The 19,200-nt window shown below is 45.5% G+C and overlaps 1 protein-coding gene across 1 annotated transcript in view; it reads right to left on the bottom strand.

The window, feature by feature from the left end:
• The window catches only part of TTC34 (tetratricopeptide repeat domain 34), a 625,964-nt gene that overhangs the window by 277,963 nt on the left and 328,801 nt on the right, over positions 1–19,200 (bottom strand). The window contains exon 5 of the mRNA XM_085609186.1: positions 10,704–10,870. Within this exon, the coding sequence (XP_085465312.1) occupies positions 10,704–10,870 (167 nt within the window). The remainder of the gene's footprint in view (positions 1–10,703; positions 10,871–19,200) is intronic.

The following is a 19,200-nucleotide window of genomic DNA, read 5'->3' as shown; positions in this document are numbered from 1 at the left end:
GTCTTCTGCGCACGGCAGAACTCCTCTCTGGAGGGACCACCCTCTTGCTGCCAATGGGTCAGCTCAGGTATGTCTCCCAGCTCAGCGACCTGTTCCCCTGTAGGCTCCAGGGCATCCCCCGTAGGTTCTGCTCCTTCCTGGACCGTGGGAACAGCGGGGGTGGACGCACCACGCCCCCTGCCCTTCCTCTTTCTGGCAGGGACCTGGGCCACTGTTTCAGGCTCCAGGTCTGCTTCACAACCCTGTCTGGCTGCCATGGACCGGGTGGTCACACAGACCCACTCAGGCAAACCCAACATCTCCAAATGAGCCTGGCGTTCCACCTCCTTCCACGGGGAACTCTCCAGGTCATTACCTAGCAGACAGTCAACTGGCATGGATGGACTCACAACAACTTTGAGAGGACCTGAGACCCCCCCCCACTCAAAGGGAACATGTGCTACCTTGCAAAGGCGCACAGAGTTGTCAGCTGACACTACTGGGTGAAGTACGTCTGGAATGATCAGCTCCTCAGGGACCCACTGACACCTGACCGTAGTCACACTGGCTCCAGTGTCCCTGAGAGCCTCCACCCTCCTCCCATTGATGGTCACCCACTGCCTGTACTTCTTAGTGTTATCAGGGACAGGGGTTTCCTGGACCATCTCTGTGTCTCCTAAAGAGACAAGGGACATAACTGCTAAACCCTCCAAATCACTAGAAATTAAATCCCCCCCAAAAGCTACACTAGCTATACCCGGTGTTGGAGCACCAGTGGGTGCCTGGGATTTCTGGGGACACACAGGAGACTTGTGACCCAATTCCTGACAGTGATAACACTTAATGGGACCCTTGTTATCCGACCTGCCCTTAGGGGGCCAGGTTGGTTTGGGTTTGGACTTGGGGGGCTGGGACTGGTTACCCTGGGAACTATTTTGGGGCCCTTGTGAGAACTCCTTTTGGTTACCCTTGTCCCCCCCACTCTTCTGCTGGGGACCCTGCCCACCTTTGGCAACGGTACCCACAATTCCTCTGTGGACCCTGGTACTGGTCCAGCGGTCCGCCTCCTTAGCAAGCTCAATGGGGTCCGTCAACTTGCTATCTAAAAGATGCTGGCGCAGCTCTGGAACACATAGACTATTCAAGTGCTCCCAACTAATTAAATGTAACAACCCCTTATAATCAGTTACCTTGCTGCCCTTCATCCAACCTTCCAGTGCCCGCGAGTACAGATTCACACACTCCATCCAAGTCTCAGACTCTTTCTTCTTGGAATTTCTAAACTGCAGTCTATACTGCTCTTGAGTAAGTCCATACCTGAGACATAGGGCCTCCTTCATATTGGGATAGGTCATGGCACCTGCTAATTCTAAGGGCTCTAGAGCACTCCTCCCAGAAGCCTCAAAATGTTTCCACAGGCCCGCCCCCCAATGCTGTTCAGGCACACCATTCATTCTTAATGCTATCTCATACGATGTAAACCAGGCATAGATATCTTCACTCCTATTGTAATTCTGTACTAAATCTTTGGGGATATATACTTTACCCCCCTGCACTGGCTGTGCGCTGCCACCATTTGAACCGGACTCCACCTGCTTGGCCTTGATGTCCAGTTCTCTCATGCTCACTTCATGAGCCAGAAGCAATTTCTTCTCCTCCAAGGCACGGGCATTCTTGCTCTCCTCCGCCGCCTTGTCTACTTCTGATTGCTTCATCTTCATTTTCATAATTTCCAATTCATGGTTTCTCACCCTTTGATTCTCCTCCAGCTCCTCTGGAGTGAGCCCCCTACTGGAATGGGAGCTGCTAGCCCTTGAGACTGGTCTGCTCACAGGCAGATCTTGGGGAACAAAACCATCCTGTTCATTTGCATCACTTTCCTCTTGGGCCTCCCACCAGGCCTTCAGGACTCTTTGTAGCACATCTTTTCTAGCTCCGCTTTTAAAAGAGCAACCACGGTCTTTGCAGAATTGCTTGAGATCTTCAACTTTGTATGAATATAAATCCGCAATGGAAAACTCCAATTCTGCCTTCTCGCTTGTTGCCACCTGAGACATGATGCTCTTGAAGAGTTACTCAAAAATAGAATCAAAAAAATATAGTATGTGGTTGTCTATTGGTCTGCACTTAAACTAGTGATGTACACCAATTACTGTGGGTCAAGTACAAATACAAGTTCAATCCTCACCGCTGACCACCAATGTTAGATCTGGGGGTCTCTAGTTGGCAGGGTAGGTACCTCTGTCCAAGTAGGGACCCTTGCTTCTAGTCAGGGAAAGGGGGATACACTGTTAAGATAACCCCTGCTCACCCTCTAGGTAGCTTGGCCTGAGCAGTCTAGGCTATCAAAGGCAATGTGTAAAGTATTTGTACCAACACTCACAGTAACATAGTGAAAACACCACAGATTTACTCCACACCAGTTTTAGAAAAATAATGTATCTTTACTAAAAACCTCACAAGACCAAATATTACAGACAAACCAACATATAATTCAAAAGGTTACTTTAAAGATAGTTCAAGAGTTTGCAGAAAGTACTCCAGGATGTCAAAGTCAGTGTCCTGCACAATGCGACTCTCAATGCACAAAATGCGACACTTTCGTGCCCAACGGTACCTGTAGTTGCGATAAGGTTCCCAAAAGCTATAACAAGGAAGATGGCAAAGGCGATGCGATGCTCCTGAGATCCTGGGGAGGCTTTGCAGCAGCCCTGCTTCACGCAGCAGAGGTGGATGCGCCGGCTCCGATCTGTAGGGGGAGGATGCGATACCTTTGGCTTTCGTTGCGTAGGTTTCTTAGGGGGAAGCTTCACGCACAGGTTCGATGCGACACTCTTCGATGTGGTGCGATGCGTGGCGCAGCGTTGCCTTCCGGCGCCGCAACTCTCGATGCGCCACGGAACGGGACTCTGCGTCGACGCACGCAGCGATTGGAGACTTTTCACGCACCGGCAGTGGTGCGGCCCGCAAACTGGTTCTGCGACAACCCTCGCAATGGCAGGAAGCTTCACGCTTCGGGACGATGCTCGACGCACTCGGCGATGCGGAGACCCTGCGTGTTGCGATGGTGCCGCGATGAAATTTTCCACGCACTCTCGTCTTGCGACACGCAATCGGATGATGCGCTGGGTACCAGTCACTCTTGTTCACGCTTCTGCTTCCCAGCTCCCTCAACACAGCAAAACGACCTCCTGAAGCCCCAAGACTGGGCAAGCACTCCAAGGCAGGTCAGAACTCTCTCAGCAGAGTTCCAGGGGAGCTGGTGGTGAAGTCCTTTTGTTCCTGGGACTTCTTAACAGGGAGCCAGCTCTTCTCAGGCCCTTGGAGATCAGAATCAAAAGAAGGGGACACAGCAAAGTCCTTCCCCTCTCCTTGGCAGCAAAGCAAGACAGCAAGCAGGCAGTCTTCTCCTCTTCAGTTTCTTCCAGCTTTCTCCTTGGCAGAGGTGTCTTCTTAGTTCCAAAGTGATCTAAAGTTTAGGTGTCTGGGGTCCTCTTCTTATACCCCTCCAAGTCTTTGTCTCTTGTGTTTCAGTGGGGGGATTCCCCTGCTCAAACCGGTTCCTGGGTGTGCTCTGCTCTGGAGCACCTGGTTCCTTTCAGAGTGAGGGGCAGGGTCGTTAGACGCTCAGCAGGAGGTGGAGCCTTCTTTGTGCCAGCAGAGGCAGAGTCCTCAGCCTGGCCAGCAGGGGGTGGAGCCAGCTTTGTGTTTGTCAGGGGCAGCCCTATTCAGACCCAGGGACTACTCCTCCCACCCATCTAAAGCAGATCTCCCTATTCACCCTGCTGCTGACTCATCCAGGCTCCTGGAGCCACCTAGCACATCACCTGACACCAGTCAGCCAACCAGCACACAGGCACACAGGAAGGTTAAACAGGAGAATAGCTACTTTCTAAAAAGTGCTATTCTCACACAGTGAATTTAAAAACCATCTTGCTAAAAAGATGTATAATTAAATTCTGAACACAGAGATACCAAACTTGGATTTTCTATCTTGCCCTTATGGGAAGATAGGCATGTAAACAGCCTTCCCCATTCTATCCTATGGGCAAGATAGCCTCTCAGCAGTGAAAAACGAAAATGGCTGTAATTCACTACCAGGGCATGTTACACACCTCAGTACATGCCCTACCTTTCAGATACACTGCACCCAGCCCAGGGGGGTACCTAGGGCCACCATAGGGATGCCTGACATGTACAGAAAGGGAAGGATAAGGCCTGGTCAGTGGGTGCACTGGCCAGGTCGACATGGCAGTCCTGGACTGCACATAGGCACTGCAAGCAGGCCTAAGACATCATTTTAGCGCTACTCCTGTGGGTGGCACAATCAGTGCTGCAGCCCACTAGTAGCATTTGAATCACCAGCCCTGGCACACGCAGTGCACTTTACTAGGGGCTAACAGGTGAACCAAATATCCCAATCATGGATAACCAATCAACACAATAATTTACCAAGGGAGCACTTGCACTTTGACACTGATCAGCAGTGGCAAAGTGCCCAAAGCATCTAAACCAGCAAAAACGAAATCCAGCATAGCATCAAAAATACAGGAGGTAGAGGCAAAAAGTCAGGGGTAACCACGCCAAAGATGCCAGGTCTAACAACCCACTACCACACAAAATTTGGAAGGAATTGGGCCCAGATCTTTTCCAGATACTCCGGCAGATCGGTAATCAATCTTTGACCAGCGGGTTAGTGCCGGCTTGCTGGAAACAAGCGATGGTGACACCACTCTTGAAAAAAGCAACGCTTGATCCAGCTTGCCCAAAAAATTATAGACCCATTTCCCTTCTACCCTACCTGGTAAAGATCATAGAGCATCTGGTTAGTAAGACACTCTCTCAGTTCTTAGAAACTAAGAAACTAAGAGCAATTTGGCTTCTGTCCAGGACATGGAACGAAGACTGCTCTGGTGACCGTGTTGGATGATATTCGAATGCAAGCAGACAGGGGACAATCAGCTATACTGATTCTGCTTGACCTGTCTGCCGCATTTGATAGGTTAACCATGAGGTCCTTCTGGCCAGGTTCAAAGAGGTTGGGGTAGAGGGGACAGCAGGGCCAGACTGGCTACCGGGAGTTTTGGCATGCTGTCGAGCTGGGGGCTGATTTCGTTGATGGGGACCTGCGTGTGCTGAACGAAATTTGTTTTGCTTTGTTTATTTCGAAGCACACGCAGGTCTCTATCAACGAAATTAGCCCCCACCTCAGTGACATCAGCCCCCAGCTCGGCAGCATGCCAAAACACCCGGTAGCCAGTCCGGCCCTGGGGGACAGCACTGAAGTGGTTTCAATCCTACCTATTTAATAGGCAACAGTCAGTGGCCCTCCCCCCTTATCAATCTGAGCTTATCAACATCCTGCACGGCGTCCCTCAGGGATCTGCGATCAGTCCAATACTGTGTAATGTTTACGTGAGCCCTTGATTGCCGTCAAAAGGGCTCACAATGTTAATCTTGTGAACTACGCAGACAATACACAGCTTATCCTGTCTCTAGAGGGAGACCAATCCATATCATTGGAAGACTTCCACGCATGTATGCAGGACACTGCACATTGGCTGAGAGAGAACTCTTTACAATTTAATGCCGATAAGACAGAAGTTCTATGTTGTGCAGCCGGAAAAGTTCCTTCTTTACTTCCAATTAATTTTTGGCCCATTCCTACGGCCACCCCACTGGTACCCTCAGAGACGGTGCGTAACCTGGGAGTTAGGTTTGACGACAAACTGAGCTTAGAAACTCAAGGGAACACAACAGTCGGGCGTTGTTTCTTTCTCATTAGAGTACTTCGGAAGATTCTTCTGATGCTACCAACACAGGCTAGAGCACTGATAGTAAGAAGATTTATGTTGAGCCGGCTGGATTATTGTAATGCTTTTCTGTTGGAGTCTCCAAGGTATTTGATTGAGAGACTCCAGAGAATCCAGATAATGGCGGCTAGGTTAGCCTTAAGGAGGCCACGATGCAAATCTGCCTCTAAGACTCTTTCGGAGCTGCATTGGCTCCCAGTATCACAAAGGATACAATTCAAGTCATTGTGTTTAAAGCTCTGCATGGTGCTGGACCTAAACCAATGCAGAATAAATTTGTATGGTATGTTCCTACTCTGAGCCTTCATTCTTCTTCTGCCAAATTGGTGAATGTGCCCAGATTTAGAAAAACAAAATCAGGAGGTAGGGCCTTTAACACTGCAGCAGTGTGGCTCTGGAACAAACTCCCAACTGATATCAGAGAGTTGGAAGACCTACTTCAGTTCAGGAAAAGAATAAAGACATGGCTCTATCCTAGAGCATGATTCCTATTGTTTTTTTTAGTCCTTTTCTGCCTACATTGCTCACTGCCTATCTATATCATCTGTTGATCAGTTGGGCACACGTATCATAAGCGCCAGGGGACCCGTAGGGTGATAGTGTGCTTTATAAGTTTCAATAACATTAACATTAACATTACCACAAGGTGATCTTGCGCTGCTATGGTAGATCTGACGTATGGATTGTGTTGCACTTGTGACACCATGCGTGACACAAGGGCAACACAAACCAATGATAAATCTGGCCCTGTGCTTGTGGATGGTTAGTGTTGGTGGGCCTGTCCATTTCTAGCCACAGGTAACCCTCATCTTTCATAGTACCCCTTTTCTCATATTAGCTCCTCTATTATGTGATGTTATGTCAATTTATATAACGCACTATTCACCCAGGAGGGTATCCAGGTGCTTAAGGAGGTGTTGGCCTATGGTCCCCGCAGAGTTATTTGAAGAGACAGGTCTTCAGCTTCTTGGTGATGAGGCTACGGTGTGTTGTGGGAGGTCGTTCCATGTTTTGGGTGTGATGGAGGAGAACAAGAGGCCCCCCGCTCTACTTTAGTGAATGAGGGCAGTGTGTGCGAGTGAGACTGAGCGTAGGTGTCTGGCAAGCGGGTGAACATGTAAGAAGCTGTTCAGGTAAGCTGGTATGGTGTTATACAAGGCTTTGTACGTGTGTGTGAGTAATTTGAATTGGTTGCGTTTATGGATGGGAAGCCATTGGAGCTCTCTGAGGTGGGTTAGATATGGGTGTGGCATGAGAGGTTGAGTATAAGCCTTGCAGCAGCATTCTGGATTGTCAGAAGTCTGTGCAGGAGCTGCTTGGTGATTCCGGCAGAGAGAGCAGTGCCGCAGTCAAGCCTGCTTGTGATGAGTGCTTGTGTGGCGATTCATCTGGTGTTCTGTGGCCACCACTAGAAGATCTCTAGTAGCATACATATGATATCGAAGTGGGCAGCACTCATTGCGTTGACTTGTGCTGTCATATTGAGCTTGTCTTCCAGGATGATCCACAGATTTCTGGTGTGGTTGGTGGGCTTTGGTGCTGGTGCTAGCACCAGCTGGTGTCCCATGGGGAGATCTTGTTTCCAAAGACAAGTACTTCAGTCGTGTCAGAGTTAAGCTTCAAGCAGTTGGCTCTCATCCATTCTACTACCATGGTCATGCAGTTGGTGCAGCTGGTTCTGGTGGTGGTTGTCTTACCCATCAGGGAGAGGGTGAGTTTGGTGTTGTTGGTGTAGGCGGTAGTGGTGATGCTTTGGGATCAGATGATGGTGGCAAATGGTGTCATGTAGATGTTAAACTGGGTAGGGATGAAGGATGATCCGTGGGGCACTTCCCAAATCAGGTTCTTGGTTTCCAATGTCAAGGGTGGCAGTCTGGCTTGTTGGGTTCCTCCCACGAGGAAGGAGAAGAGCCAGTTGAGTGAGGGTCCATGGATCTCAGTTTCGTGGAGTCTTCTGATGAGAGTGTTGAGGTCGAACTGGATCAGGGCCTCAATTTCTCCTCAGTCCATTATGGCTCAGATACTGTTAATGGCTGTGATGAGTACTGTTTCATTGCTGTGGTTTATTTTAAACTGATTCAGTGTTGTCCAGTAGGTGATGTCATTGCAGGTGGCTTGTGAGTAGACATTACCTCTACTCCTTCACACTATGTTGACACTGAGAGGACCAGTCCTGCCTTTTGGATGAAGTTTTCAAGATTTAATTTCAAATACATCTGACAGAATCATTATAATTTATGCAGTTTATGAAGTGGGCTGGTTGGTAGAACTTGCTGCAATAAATAGATGACTGAGGCACTGTGGTGTGATCCCTGCCTTTCTCCCAGAACCAAATGCCTCATGAATTTCTTTGACTCCTGCCAGGCTTCCCTCAAAGCAGCTGCCCTCCTTTCCAATCGGCTGTGATAGCAGCAAGTGTGATGCATGCTGCACAATGATGATTTATCTTGTACCAGAGTATGATAGTGCTCTGTTCAAGGGGAGTCCATGCTCTTTGGCTTATGAACAATATATTGATCCTGCCTAGTGGTAGTATAGCTACCCCCGACAATCTAATTGTAACACACATGGGATCTGTGTAAAAAGGGATCTACTAAACAAGCATCATTAATACCTCAATGATTTAAGATTCATAATCTGTTCACCATCCATTCACCACCCCCCTTCTTTTTTCCTCACATTCAGGATGTTTATTTACATTTATCAACATCCTTAAATTGGCAATCATTGAATAACTATTCACCATTCATTTGCCAATCACCAGACATTAACCATTTATATACAACCAGCCAGTCATTCACGATTTCCCATCAACAATTCATCCAGATCTCTCTAGAGCTGAACACAAAATGGTACAAGGGATCTCCAGAACTGGACTCAAAATGTGAGTTGTGGATCTTTGACTTGGAAGCAAATGGGAAAAGATTACCTCACAAACTGGGCATGATACACCACTTGAGGCCTGGCATATCACACATAATATTCTAGACGAGGTCTTTAGGATGATCCGCATTATGCTAAGTACTAGCCAGAGAAAATAGTAGTGCCCTGGGAGAGACATTTATTTCAAAGACACAGTATGCCACTCAGGCTTTCTGATCTTAAAACACTATACCTGATGTGGCCTCACCACTGATGCAGCTATTGTAAAAGAAAAGTGATTTTGTGCAGGTATTCTTAGCTTTTAAATGCTATCACAACATCCTTTGTCAAGTTGTTAACCATAGTGAGGCCAACCAATATTAAAATATCTAATATTAAAATATTAAGATGCTCAAAGACGCGTATGGCTTGTACTGCAGTTGTGTTTCTATATGTATTCAGTATATGTATTGGGAACTTGCAGTTTTGATGCCTGTGCTGTAACTGACCTGTGCAGATCTAAAGAATATAGTACATGTGAACGGTGAGCAACAACATTTTGCATGGTTTCTTTATACTGTTTACCTGTTCTGTATCACTTAGGGCTGCTGGTGCGGTCTTCAAAGGCTGTACTTCCTCTGGGTGTGTTGGAAGTTGCAGTGGTGCTCCAAAGACTGCACCTTTTCCCTGCGCGATGGAATGCTTATATGGCTTCTTTTTAAGGTTGACAAATTATCTTACTGAGCCATACCTATCCTGTTGTACTCTGTATCCTGTGAGGGAACCTTGAACTGATGTTACTTTTGATGTGTGTGTGAAATATCATTGTGCCTGCTGCTGGCTTCAATGTACTTGCCCTGGGTTTCTGTTGTAAAAGCCTGACCCTACTTCACCAAGAAGAACTCGACATAGATAGCAGCAACTACAAAAACATACATTTTCAAAGCCAAATCCTTGCATATCAAAAAGGTGGTTGACCTAGTTAAAACAAAATTTAACAAATACACTATTCGAATTTTCTACAAAACTCTGCTGGCTGCAGGTTACAAATTCTTCAATACAGAAATTGGAAGAATTCTCCATACACTTTGGTAAGAAGGTAAAAGATTTAACTATTCAGTACTGAAATGGTGAAAGGTGAAATAAATAAAAGCGTAATCCAAAAGTCAAGTCAAACAAGTTGGCATACAGTTAAAGAAACCACCTATGGAGACCTGATCAACACCGTCACCAATCCAGAGACTTTCTCATTTCATGCATCACTCACGGGGTACTGCATGAAAGCACACCATACTAACCGACTAGGAAACTACAACTCTTAGAAGGACAGCAACAACCGAGGAAACAATTTTTCTTAAGATTCCAATTGTGAAAAGAGTCCTTCTGTTGAAGTTCTCTGAGGATTTTTAATTCCATCTCATCAGATATCAGGTTAGCAACATCCGAGGAAGTATTAAAAAACTGAAAAACATACTACTCAAACACTACTTTCAACTAGTATTACCACAGGACGTTGAAACCTACCCAGTGCAGTCAAACCTGATAATGGATGTGTTTTCTCATTATTTTTTACTTTGCAAATCTTTGCTCTTCCACCGTAGCCGAGATCAATCCTCTAGGCTGAATGATTTCTTTTTTACACAGGTTGTATTATTTGCATATATAACTGACCTCTCATTGGCTTTACTTCCCAACTGAAACTGGTTGTGGACATAGACAGCTGATTTTCCCATCATTAATCGTTTATATAGTTTCCAGAAGTTATTATGAACTACCCACTCCTATACTTTGACACTCTCCTTACTAATTAAAACAACTAAGCGAATAAATAACTACATTAAATACGTTCTCTCTTCTGTATGGTTAGTCATGCTTCCGAAGAGTAAGACCGTTTCACCATGCAAATGCTAATAAATATTATATATATGTTTCAATCTTTTTTCATAGAGAGAGTACGGCTGAAATAATTTCAGTACAATCTAACATTATAAAAATATTACATATAAACAACTGTACAGACAATCATCTAATTTCCTAACTGCTTATCACCTTTTGCTGATTAAAGACCAGGTACATGAAGGCCCGTCCAACAAGAGCTTGTACGTTTCCCGGCTCCTCCTTCAAGATGGCGTTAAAATCAAATATTGCTGTTTTCTTCTGCCCAAGGTGCCCATAGCATCGGGCACGGGCAAGCAGGGAATCTCCAGCCTGACCACCTGTGTAAATAGAAAGTTCTGGGTTAGACATAGCATCCAGAGGGCTCTAGACATTACTAAGTAAATGCTCCTTCTTGCACATTCAATATCTGTTTAAGAAAGCTTTGACAACTAATACCCAAAAGAAAGGTTGTGTACTCCACCCTCTGCTTTAGAATTCTTCCAATATATATGTATGTATATATGTGCAACACCAGTCCAGGTTAAGTTTCAGAGGCTGTCAGATGTCGGGCAGTCCGAGTTGGGTTACCGGAAACTCTTCAATCCTCTCAATTCTCCCATGATGTCAGCAGAAAATACTCGGACACCCTTGCAAGTTCAAAAATACGTTTTTAATGGCTCCAAACGATGCGTTTGTCTGCTTCTTCTGTATACAAGTTACTCTAAATCTCATGCCTGCTCTCTGCCTTCCAGCTCTTTTTGACACCATAACAATATCTATTACTTCCAGCAAGGAATAGCGTCTCACATAGCCCCCTTTTATGATCACATAACTATATATATATATATATATATGTATATATATATCCAACAAAGAGCACCCCACGGAAAGAGGCCACCACATGTAAATAGTTTGAAAAGAGAACACAGCAGCATTTAGCCAGATGCGTTTCAGGACGTGAAGATCCCTTCTTCAGTGGCTGATGTGGAAACAGAGGAAATCGGCAATGTTGGTGCTGGAGCGGGTAATACAACACTTTGTATACCCCACCATTCTGCATGTTTATATTAATCCGAATAATCAATTAATTATAATATTATTAATTTGTTTGAAGTGATAACTCACCAACTATATTAACAAAGAATTACACATTGGAATTGCACCTTGCATGGCTATATTAATTGTAAACTAACTTGAGTACGCATATTAATAGTAGAAAACTAGAATATTGCATGTTATATGTCGCTTTGGTGATGTATTTGTGATTTGTGCTTTATTCAGTGAGTATAAACCGCTCTGAGTGTTGCTTCTGCTAGATAAATACACACACATATGGGTATTAGCAAGGGGATAACATTTTATTAGCCATTTCTATGTTTTAATTACGTTTTTGTGTTTCTTTTGCTTAAGTTGACCATTTCGGCATAAACAAGATGGCTAAACGAGACGTTAAAAGTGACTGCCCTGACAACACGAGGTTCTGGGTGAAGTGCGCAGGCATCACCGCCAGCAGCAGTGGCCTGACCTGACCCCGGGAGAACATGTACCCTTCAAGGACGCTCCGGGAACCCATCCAAGACCAAAGACAAAGCTCAATTTAAAAGCCGGCACAAGCAAGTTTGATGACTTCATCATTCGACACCCAGAGAACTGTACCCCGCTACCCCAAATGGACCAATCAGGACTCTCTAAACCCCGATCTTGATACTTTTTGACATTATTTTCATTATAAAAGTAGGTAGGGAATTAGGCTAAAAACGCTAACTATATTGCTGATCGACACGCTCTTCTTTGACGAACTCGATTTCCTGACGTTATGCTGACGGAGAGGACGGTGACACTGCTGGACAGCTGTTATCATGAATCTTAGAGAGACTGAATTGCGGCCTAACTTTGCTGAATAAATTCTTCCTTGACTGATTGACTTAGAGGACGACTTTAGCCAGAATAGGTAAATATGATACCCTAAAATGCTGATGATGATTTCTAACGTTTCTTGCAATATTTCTTAGATAAAGAATATTTGATTAATTGACAAATGTGTTTTGTCGATTATTATAAAAGAGAGTTTGATGGGATTTAAGACTAGATAAATAACTGTGAATCTAAACTTTCAAAACAACTAAATGATCCATCGCCTTATGAGAGGGATATCTTAGGTCTGAGGTTAATGTGTTTAAGAGTAAGGTAAAGGTATTCCTTTCATGTCAGCGTTTGGAAGCATATTTTCCCTCAGAAAACAGATCAACGGAGTGTAAGTATATTGGTGTTATGGGCCCCACCAATGAATGTATATGAGTGAATCTGATGCTGAGGTAGTTGGTCTGTGCCGAAGGGGGAATTTGATGTTCCGCGCTGCAACATTGGCACCTTTATATTAAACAGTCCTGCCCCAGTGGGTGTGGCCAACCGCTTGGCCTCCTGGACCTTGTGGTTACACAACGTTTTCCTCCAGTGAGTCGCTCCTTAATGCTCCCAAAATAACACATTAACATACTCCTGGTGGGGCTGCGAGCATACATTTCAAAGTACCTGTCACCGCTTTACAGGTGCAATTGCGAACATCGCGCTGAACAGCGCCGTGTCTCCAAATGCTAACACCATCTGGCGCCGGCATGGACCCGCTTGGATGCGGTGGGCCTCTCTCCTCGCAGCTGGGCGTAGCTGCTAATTAATCCAACAAAGAGCACCCCATGGAAAGAGGCCACTACACGTAAATAGTTCGTCTTTTTCTTTTAATTGCAGCTTGCCAACAGTGTTTGAAAAGAGCACACAGCAGCAGAGCAGTAAGGAGCGGACTCACTGGAGGAAAACGTTGTGTAACCACAAGGCCCACGAGGCCAAGCAGTTGGCCACGCCCACTGGGGCAGGACTGTTTAATATAAAGGTGCCGACATTGCCGCTTTCCTCTGTTTCCGCATCAGCCACTGAAGTGAGCAATTTTCAGCATTCAAACTAAGGTGCTCCACATGAAGGAAGGGAGAGCATGCTGGTGGGCCAGGACACCCAAAAGGAGTTGAGGGTTGGGCGGGCTAAGCTACAGGTGGCATGATTTGATTTTCCTCACTGTCCACTTGTTGAAGTACCAGAAAAATATCTACCAGGAAGTCCTGAGAGTCAGATAGATATCTCCAGATGTAATAGGTGCATCCAGGAGCCTGCAAACTGAGGCAACAAATAGCAATGCATAGGATCCTGTAGATTTTTTCGAACTGTCTGAAAAACATGTTTTTAGTGAGGTAGCTTGTACATAAACAGATGCCTCTCCTGCTATTTGCATGAAACCTTTGCAAGTGTGTACTTGTGCAGCTTAAAATATCTTTCTATTCACATTTGCAAGGCTCCTACTGTAAATGCGGGCTTGCAATTCGGAGTATCTCTCCTTTCCAGTTTATTTTCCGCCATAATATTTCAATTTGTGACTTGGCAGGTCTGGAACAGTTTTCTGGTTAGGAACTGATCGAAAACAGTCCAGAGACCTATAGTGGTTGACCATAAATGCTAAAGATGCTGGACAGTGTTCTCAGATGTGTTACTACAGACTGCTGGGTGTGGGTGTGGCAGGAAAGGACGGTTGTGTTTTATCTATTGGCGAGTCCCAAAAATAAAAAAATAGAAACATTATTATATTACATTGTAGGAATAGAACCACAAATCTAATCAGTTCGCATCAACTTCAACTTCCTGGCGCCCTTCTGGGGAACATGGTTGCAAGGACGAGGGTTGGAGTTTATCATCTACAGATGTGTTGGGTTGAATTCAGAATTGTAAGCCAAGCATGCTCCAGCAAAATGACCATGCTTACTCAAGAAGTGTTGCAGAGAGTGAGGGAGAAGACACAATCACACATGTGAGTACCTGCCATCTTTTTCTGAAATGGTCTCTATCTTACTATCGAACCATCACTGAGTGTGTCTCATCGGTGTCGATAGTGTGGATATGGTGTCCAGCCACAAGTAAGAGTGACCCACTTCCCCTGGAGGCACTATTCAGCGGCCACGGTAATTACTATGTGGAGTACACCAAGCAGTGACAGTGGCCCCACCGCACCAAAGGCACCATTATGGTGTATGTGAAAATCTTTGGGTAATGCATGTTTGAAACTGGGCTCTTCGTTAATCAGTGCATTTTTTAAAGGCCTACATAAGCATTAATGTGGCAAAGATAGCATGGCTTAGGAACAAAAGGGATAGTGTGCAAAAATTCTACTGTCCCAAATACAAGACAATTGGGATCATTGACAAAGTAAGAGGGGCCAAGACATAACAATGTAACATGCCCTAGAATGCGGAGTCACTGTTGTAGCTGAGAGTTGAGTTATGTAGCATGTGCCGAGGTCGAATCATCGGGAAAAAGAAGTGGTGGTGGATTTCTTGTGATATGAGAAATTAAGATATTGCGACCAAAGAAGGTTGAAATATTCAGATTCATTTCGATATATGCGAAATTCGCCTTTTTTAACCTTTGGAGATGAGTCAGAGTTACTCTACTAGCTGTAAGAAAACAAAAGCTCTAAACAGTTGTTCTAGGAGCACTGTTGGGGGCCGGACAATACATATACTTTCGAGATATTTACAGTAAGGTAAATATTTCGCCCTCACACCTGGGAGTGCTTTTGAATGCACCTTGACCATCAGAGAAGTATTGGGGCAGTGCAGTGACGGTCTGTAGGGTCCTCCTGGCGCTCTGTGAGGCAGGAAGGCTCCACACATAGGGGCATATTCTCAAGCACCTATCACCAAGTTAGCGGCACTTTATCGCTGCCAAAGTGGCGATAAATATATCGCCCTTTTCACAAGCTGATTCTAACAGCAGATATCACCAGTTTTCCGGCGATAGCAGCCACAAAAAACATCGCCACAGATGACACCGGCAACTAACGCTAATGAGATGCAGAGTAGGCGTTCCCGTGCAAGAAGCCGCGACAATACCACTTCGCATCATTCTTAACCACCAGCCAGATCGGTGATAAGAACTCAAAACATGTGATAAGGTGCGTTAGCAGCAGGGAGTTAACACCTGCTCCGACCTGGTGTTAAGTCGGATGACACCCTGCACCATAAAGGGAGCCCAACTCAGAGCCACACCTGAAGAACAACAGATGCCATGGAGCTCCTCATCATGCAGCTTGGAGCCCCAAGAGGGCCACAACACCCACCGCCACCACCCCCAGGCCCGCCACTCCCCGAATCCCCCACCCCGGACAACCACAGAGGCAGCGCAGACAAAGACAGCGGACCTTCAGAAAACGCACCAGCCTCACAGACTCAACACTAGAGGATGTCATTGCCCACTACAGGCTCAAAAGGACAACCATCCTACGCATCCTGAACATCATTGCCCACACGCTGACCGTACCAACACAGTGGACAACCAACATTCCTCCACAGACAAAGCTGCTGGCTGTGCTGCATATGTTGGCCTCTGGGACCTTCCAACCGACAACTGCCAGAGTCGGAGAAGTCTCACAGCCAGCCCTATCCCTGTTCATCACACCTGTCTTGGATGTCCTCATCAGCTTGGTACCCCAGTACCTTCACTTCCCACACACTGCGCAGGAACAGCTGGAAACCAAGCAAGGCTTCTACGCCATAGTAATAATTTACGTCTTTTATATGTTCCTGAGGGAAAGGAGGGGGGAGACCTCAAAACATTTATTGTAACTCGCATAGAGGAATCAGTCCAGATCGAGGAATCGGAGGAAGACCTAAAGAAGGACATACAGAGGATCCACAGGGATCCCTTTAGGAATCACCCTAACCGGACAAAGCCAAGAAAGATCTTAATAAACTTTCTCACATTCTCCTTGAAAGAAAAAATGTTGAACTGTGCTTTAAAACAAAAAACATTGAGCCCTAGAGACTTTGCCTTCCAAATTCGCTCTGACCTTGCACGTGCCACTATGGATCGACAATGGGAGCTGGGCAGGAAAATGGAGGAAGTTAAGAAACTGGGCACGGTGGCACAGTTAAAATTCCCTGCACTCCTAAAAATCATGCTTAATAATAAAATGTATAATTTAAAAACAGTGCAGGAGGCGGATAAGCTTTTGGAAAACTTAACCAATGTCTCTAAATAGTTTAGATGCAACGACAGGCACACAATGGGGTTTTGGGGATTTTTTTTATTTCAAGACTTAAGATCTTTTAGATATTGAGCTTCCTTCTTCATTTTTGACTAGATTAAAACATATAGGGTCATTGCACTAGGAATAGATTTTTAGGATTCTTTTTTGCCTGTTTGAATTGATTCATTAGTAGTTAGGGACAGGGTAGGATGCCCCTGTAGGCAGAATCTGGACTTTAGCCCAGGCAGATGGGGGTAGGGTTCTCCAGGGAGGTGTACAAGGGGTGGGAAAGGGAGCACAGGGTGGGGAACATAGGGGTTAAAAAAAAAATTTCTCATTCACCTTTTAAATTGGCCACGAGAACTCTTCAGTGCCTATCCTGGATTGTTAATGCACTCCGGGTAAAAAGTAGGAGGGCAAACATTTTACAGTACCTCAAAGATTCCCCCGCTCAAATAATCATCTTACAGGAGACACATCTCCTGAGAGAGGAAATAAGCGCGATCATCGGAAAGGTCAGATGGGTGGAACACTGCATTAGCTCCAATCAAAGTGCTAATATTAAGGGGGGATCGCATTCTTGGTTAAAAAGCAAGTAAATGCCCGGCTCTTAAGTTCGATGATAGACCCAGGTGGCAGATGGTCAAATTATTGGTCAAAGGTTCTTTATTAACGGTGGTAGGTTATTATGGCCCTAACCTAGACAACCCATCCACTTTGAAAACTATTTTTGCAAATATCTTGGAATTTCAAGAACAAATTATTCTTGCAAGTGACTTTAATATAGTCCTGAATCCTCAGTTGGACAAGTCTCCAAGCAGCAGGGCAAATGTGCTGTCCACATCTAGGACATATCTTCAAATGATGATGAGTCAGCACGGACTGAGCGACATTTAGAGAGAAAAGTTGGGTTCCAATTTAAGTGTCTCGGTCTATAATCAAAAATACAAACATAAATCACGGATAGATTATATCCTCGTCAGTCATGATCTGAGGGATAAAACGAAGGATATAGGTTATCTGACCCCCCATTTATCAGACCATACGGCGGTATGGATAGACCTAACGTGGGCAGAGAAAGAATTTCCAAGGGTGTGGACGTTTGATCGTTTACTACTTTCGGACGATTCAGAAGCGAATTAGTTATCTCAGGAGACAAAGTCCTTCCTAAATATAAAGATTGGGTCAGCTGAGATCTCAGTAGTGTGGGACGCCTGGAAGGCCTATCTTAGAGGCCTGGGAACAAGTAGGATTTCCTACCAAAAACAGGCAATACAGAGAGGAGATTGCGTGGACTGAGCATGATATGAAGGCAGTAGAGCAGAACCTGAATGGGGAGACTGACGCAGCAAAACACCAGGAACATCGGGCGAAATTGGTAACCCTGAAAGATGAGTTGGAGTTTATCATCCAGATGAGGATCTCTAAAAGATGGGAGGCTAGTAAGCTTGCCCATTTTGAATATGGGGAGGGGGAAAGCAAACTCCTGGCATGGAAAGCAAAGACCGATAGGGCTCAAAATGTTATAAGACAAATTGATATTGCACACAATAACACAGTGGCAGTTACGGGTGAAGAGATTGGAGAAGCCTTTGTCTTTTTCCAAAATCTATATAATGAAGACAATGTGGTGGATAGCAACTGGGCTCAGGAGTGGCTTAGTGGGATTAATCTCACTTCATTAAACTCCTTCTAACGAGAAAATCTGGAACTTGATATATCCCAGCAAGAGGTAGTAAGGCTGCAGGGCCCGACGGGCTTCCAGCAGAATTATATAGATTTTTGGGAGAGGCAATAATTCCAACTATGACAACTTTGTTCAACAAGATACTAGTTGAAGGTGCTAAATCCCCTGCTTCGTGGGTAGAAGCAACCATAACATTAATTTTAAAGGTAGGGAAATCTCCGGCGGATTGTGGGTCTTATAGACCCATCTCCCTTTTAAACACAGATTATAAGGTTTTCACTCGGATTTTGGCAGATAGATTGGGTGCGGTGGTGGGTGGTTTATTGCACTTAGATCAAAAGGGTTTTTTGAGAGGCAGGAATCTTTTTGACCCCACTTATGATTTTATTGGAGCTATTGATTTTGCTTCCACCTTTTTGTTACCTCTGGCAGCAGTGACATTAGACGCCACTAAGACTTTCGATAGGGTCAACTGGATTTATCTATCGGCAGTGTTGGAAATGTTCAACTTTGGGGTGAAATTTCGCCGAGTAATCAAGCTTATATACAGTGACCCATCGGCAAGACTCTTAGGGGCAGATTTATATCAGACTCGCGTCACTTTTACGCCGCCGTTGCGTCACTTTTGTGACGCAGCGGCGGCGTAAACCCTGCGCCATGTTGCACCCCATTTACATCGTGACGCATCTATGGAGATGCGTCACGGTGTAAAGCCCTGCGCCACATGAAACCTGTGTCAGGTTTCATGTGGGCGTTTCTACTCAGGGGGGGCGTTCCATCGCAGGAACGCCCCTGAAAAGTGACTCAGTGAAATCTATAAGATTTCACTGAGTCACTTTCCCAACGCTGATGCGTCAAAACCCTGCGCCTGCTTGAAGCAGGCGTGAGGCTTGACGCACCATGTTAGGGATAGG

The sequence above is a fragment of the Triturus cristatus genome, chromosome 1_2, assembly GCF_964204655.1.
Source record: "Triturus cristatus chromosome 1_2, aTriCri1.1, whole genome shotgun sequence".
Lineage (NCBI taxonomy): Eukaryota > Metazoa > Chordata > Amphibia > Caudata > Salamandridae > Triturus > Triturus cristatus.
This window is presented reverse-complemented; position numbering and strand designations above follow the sequence as displayed.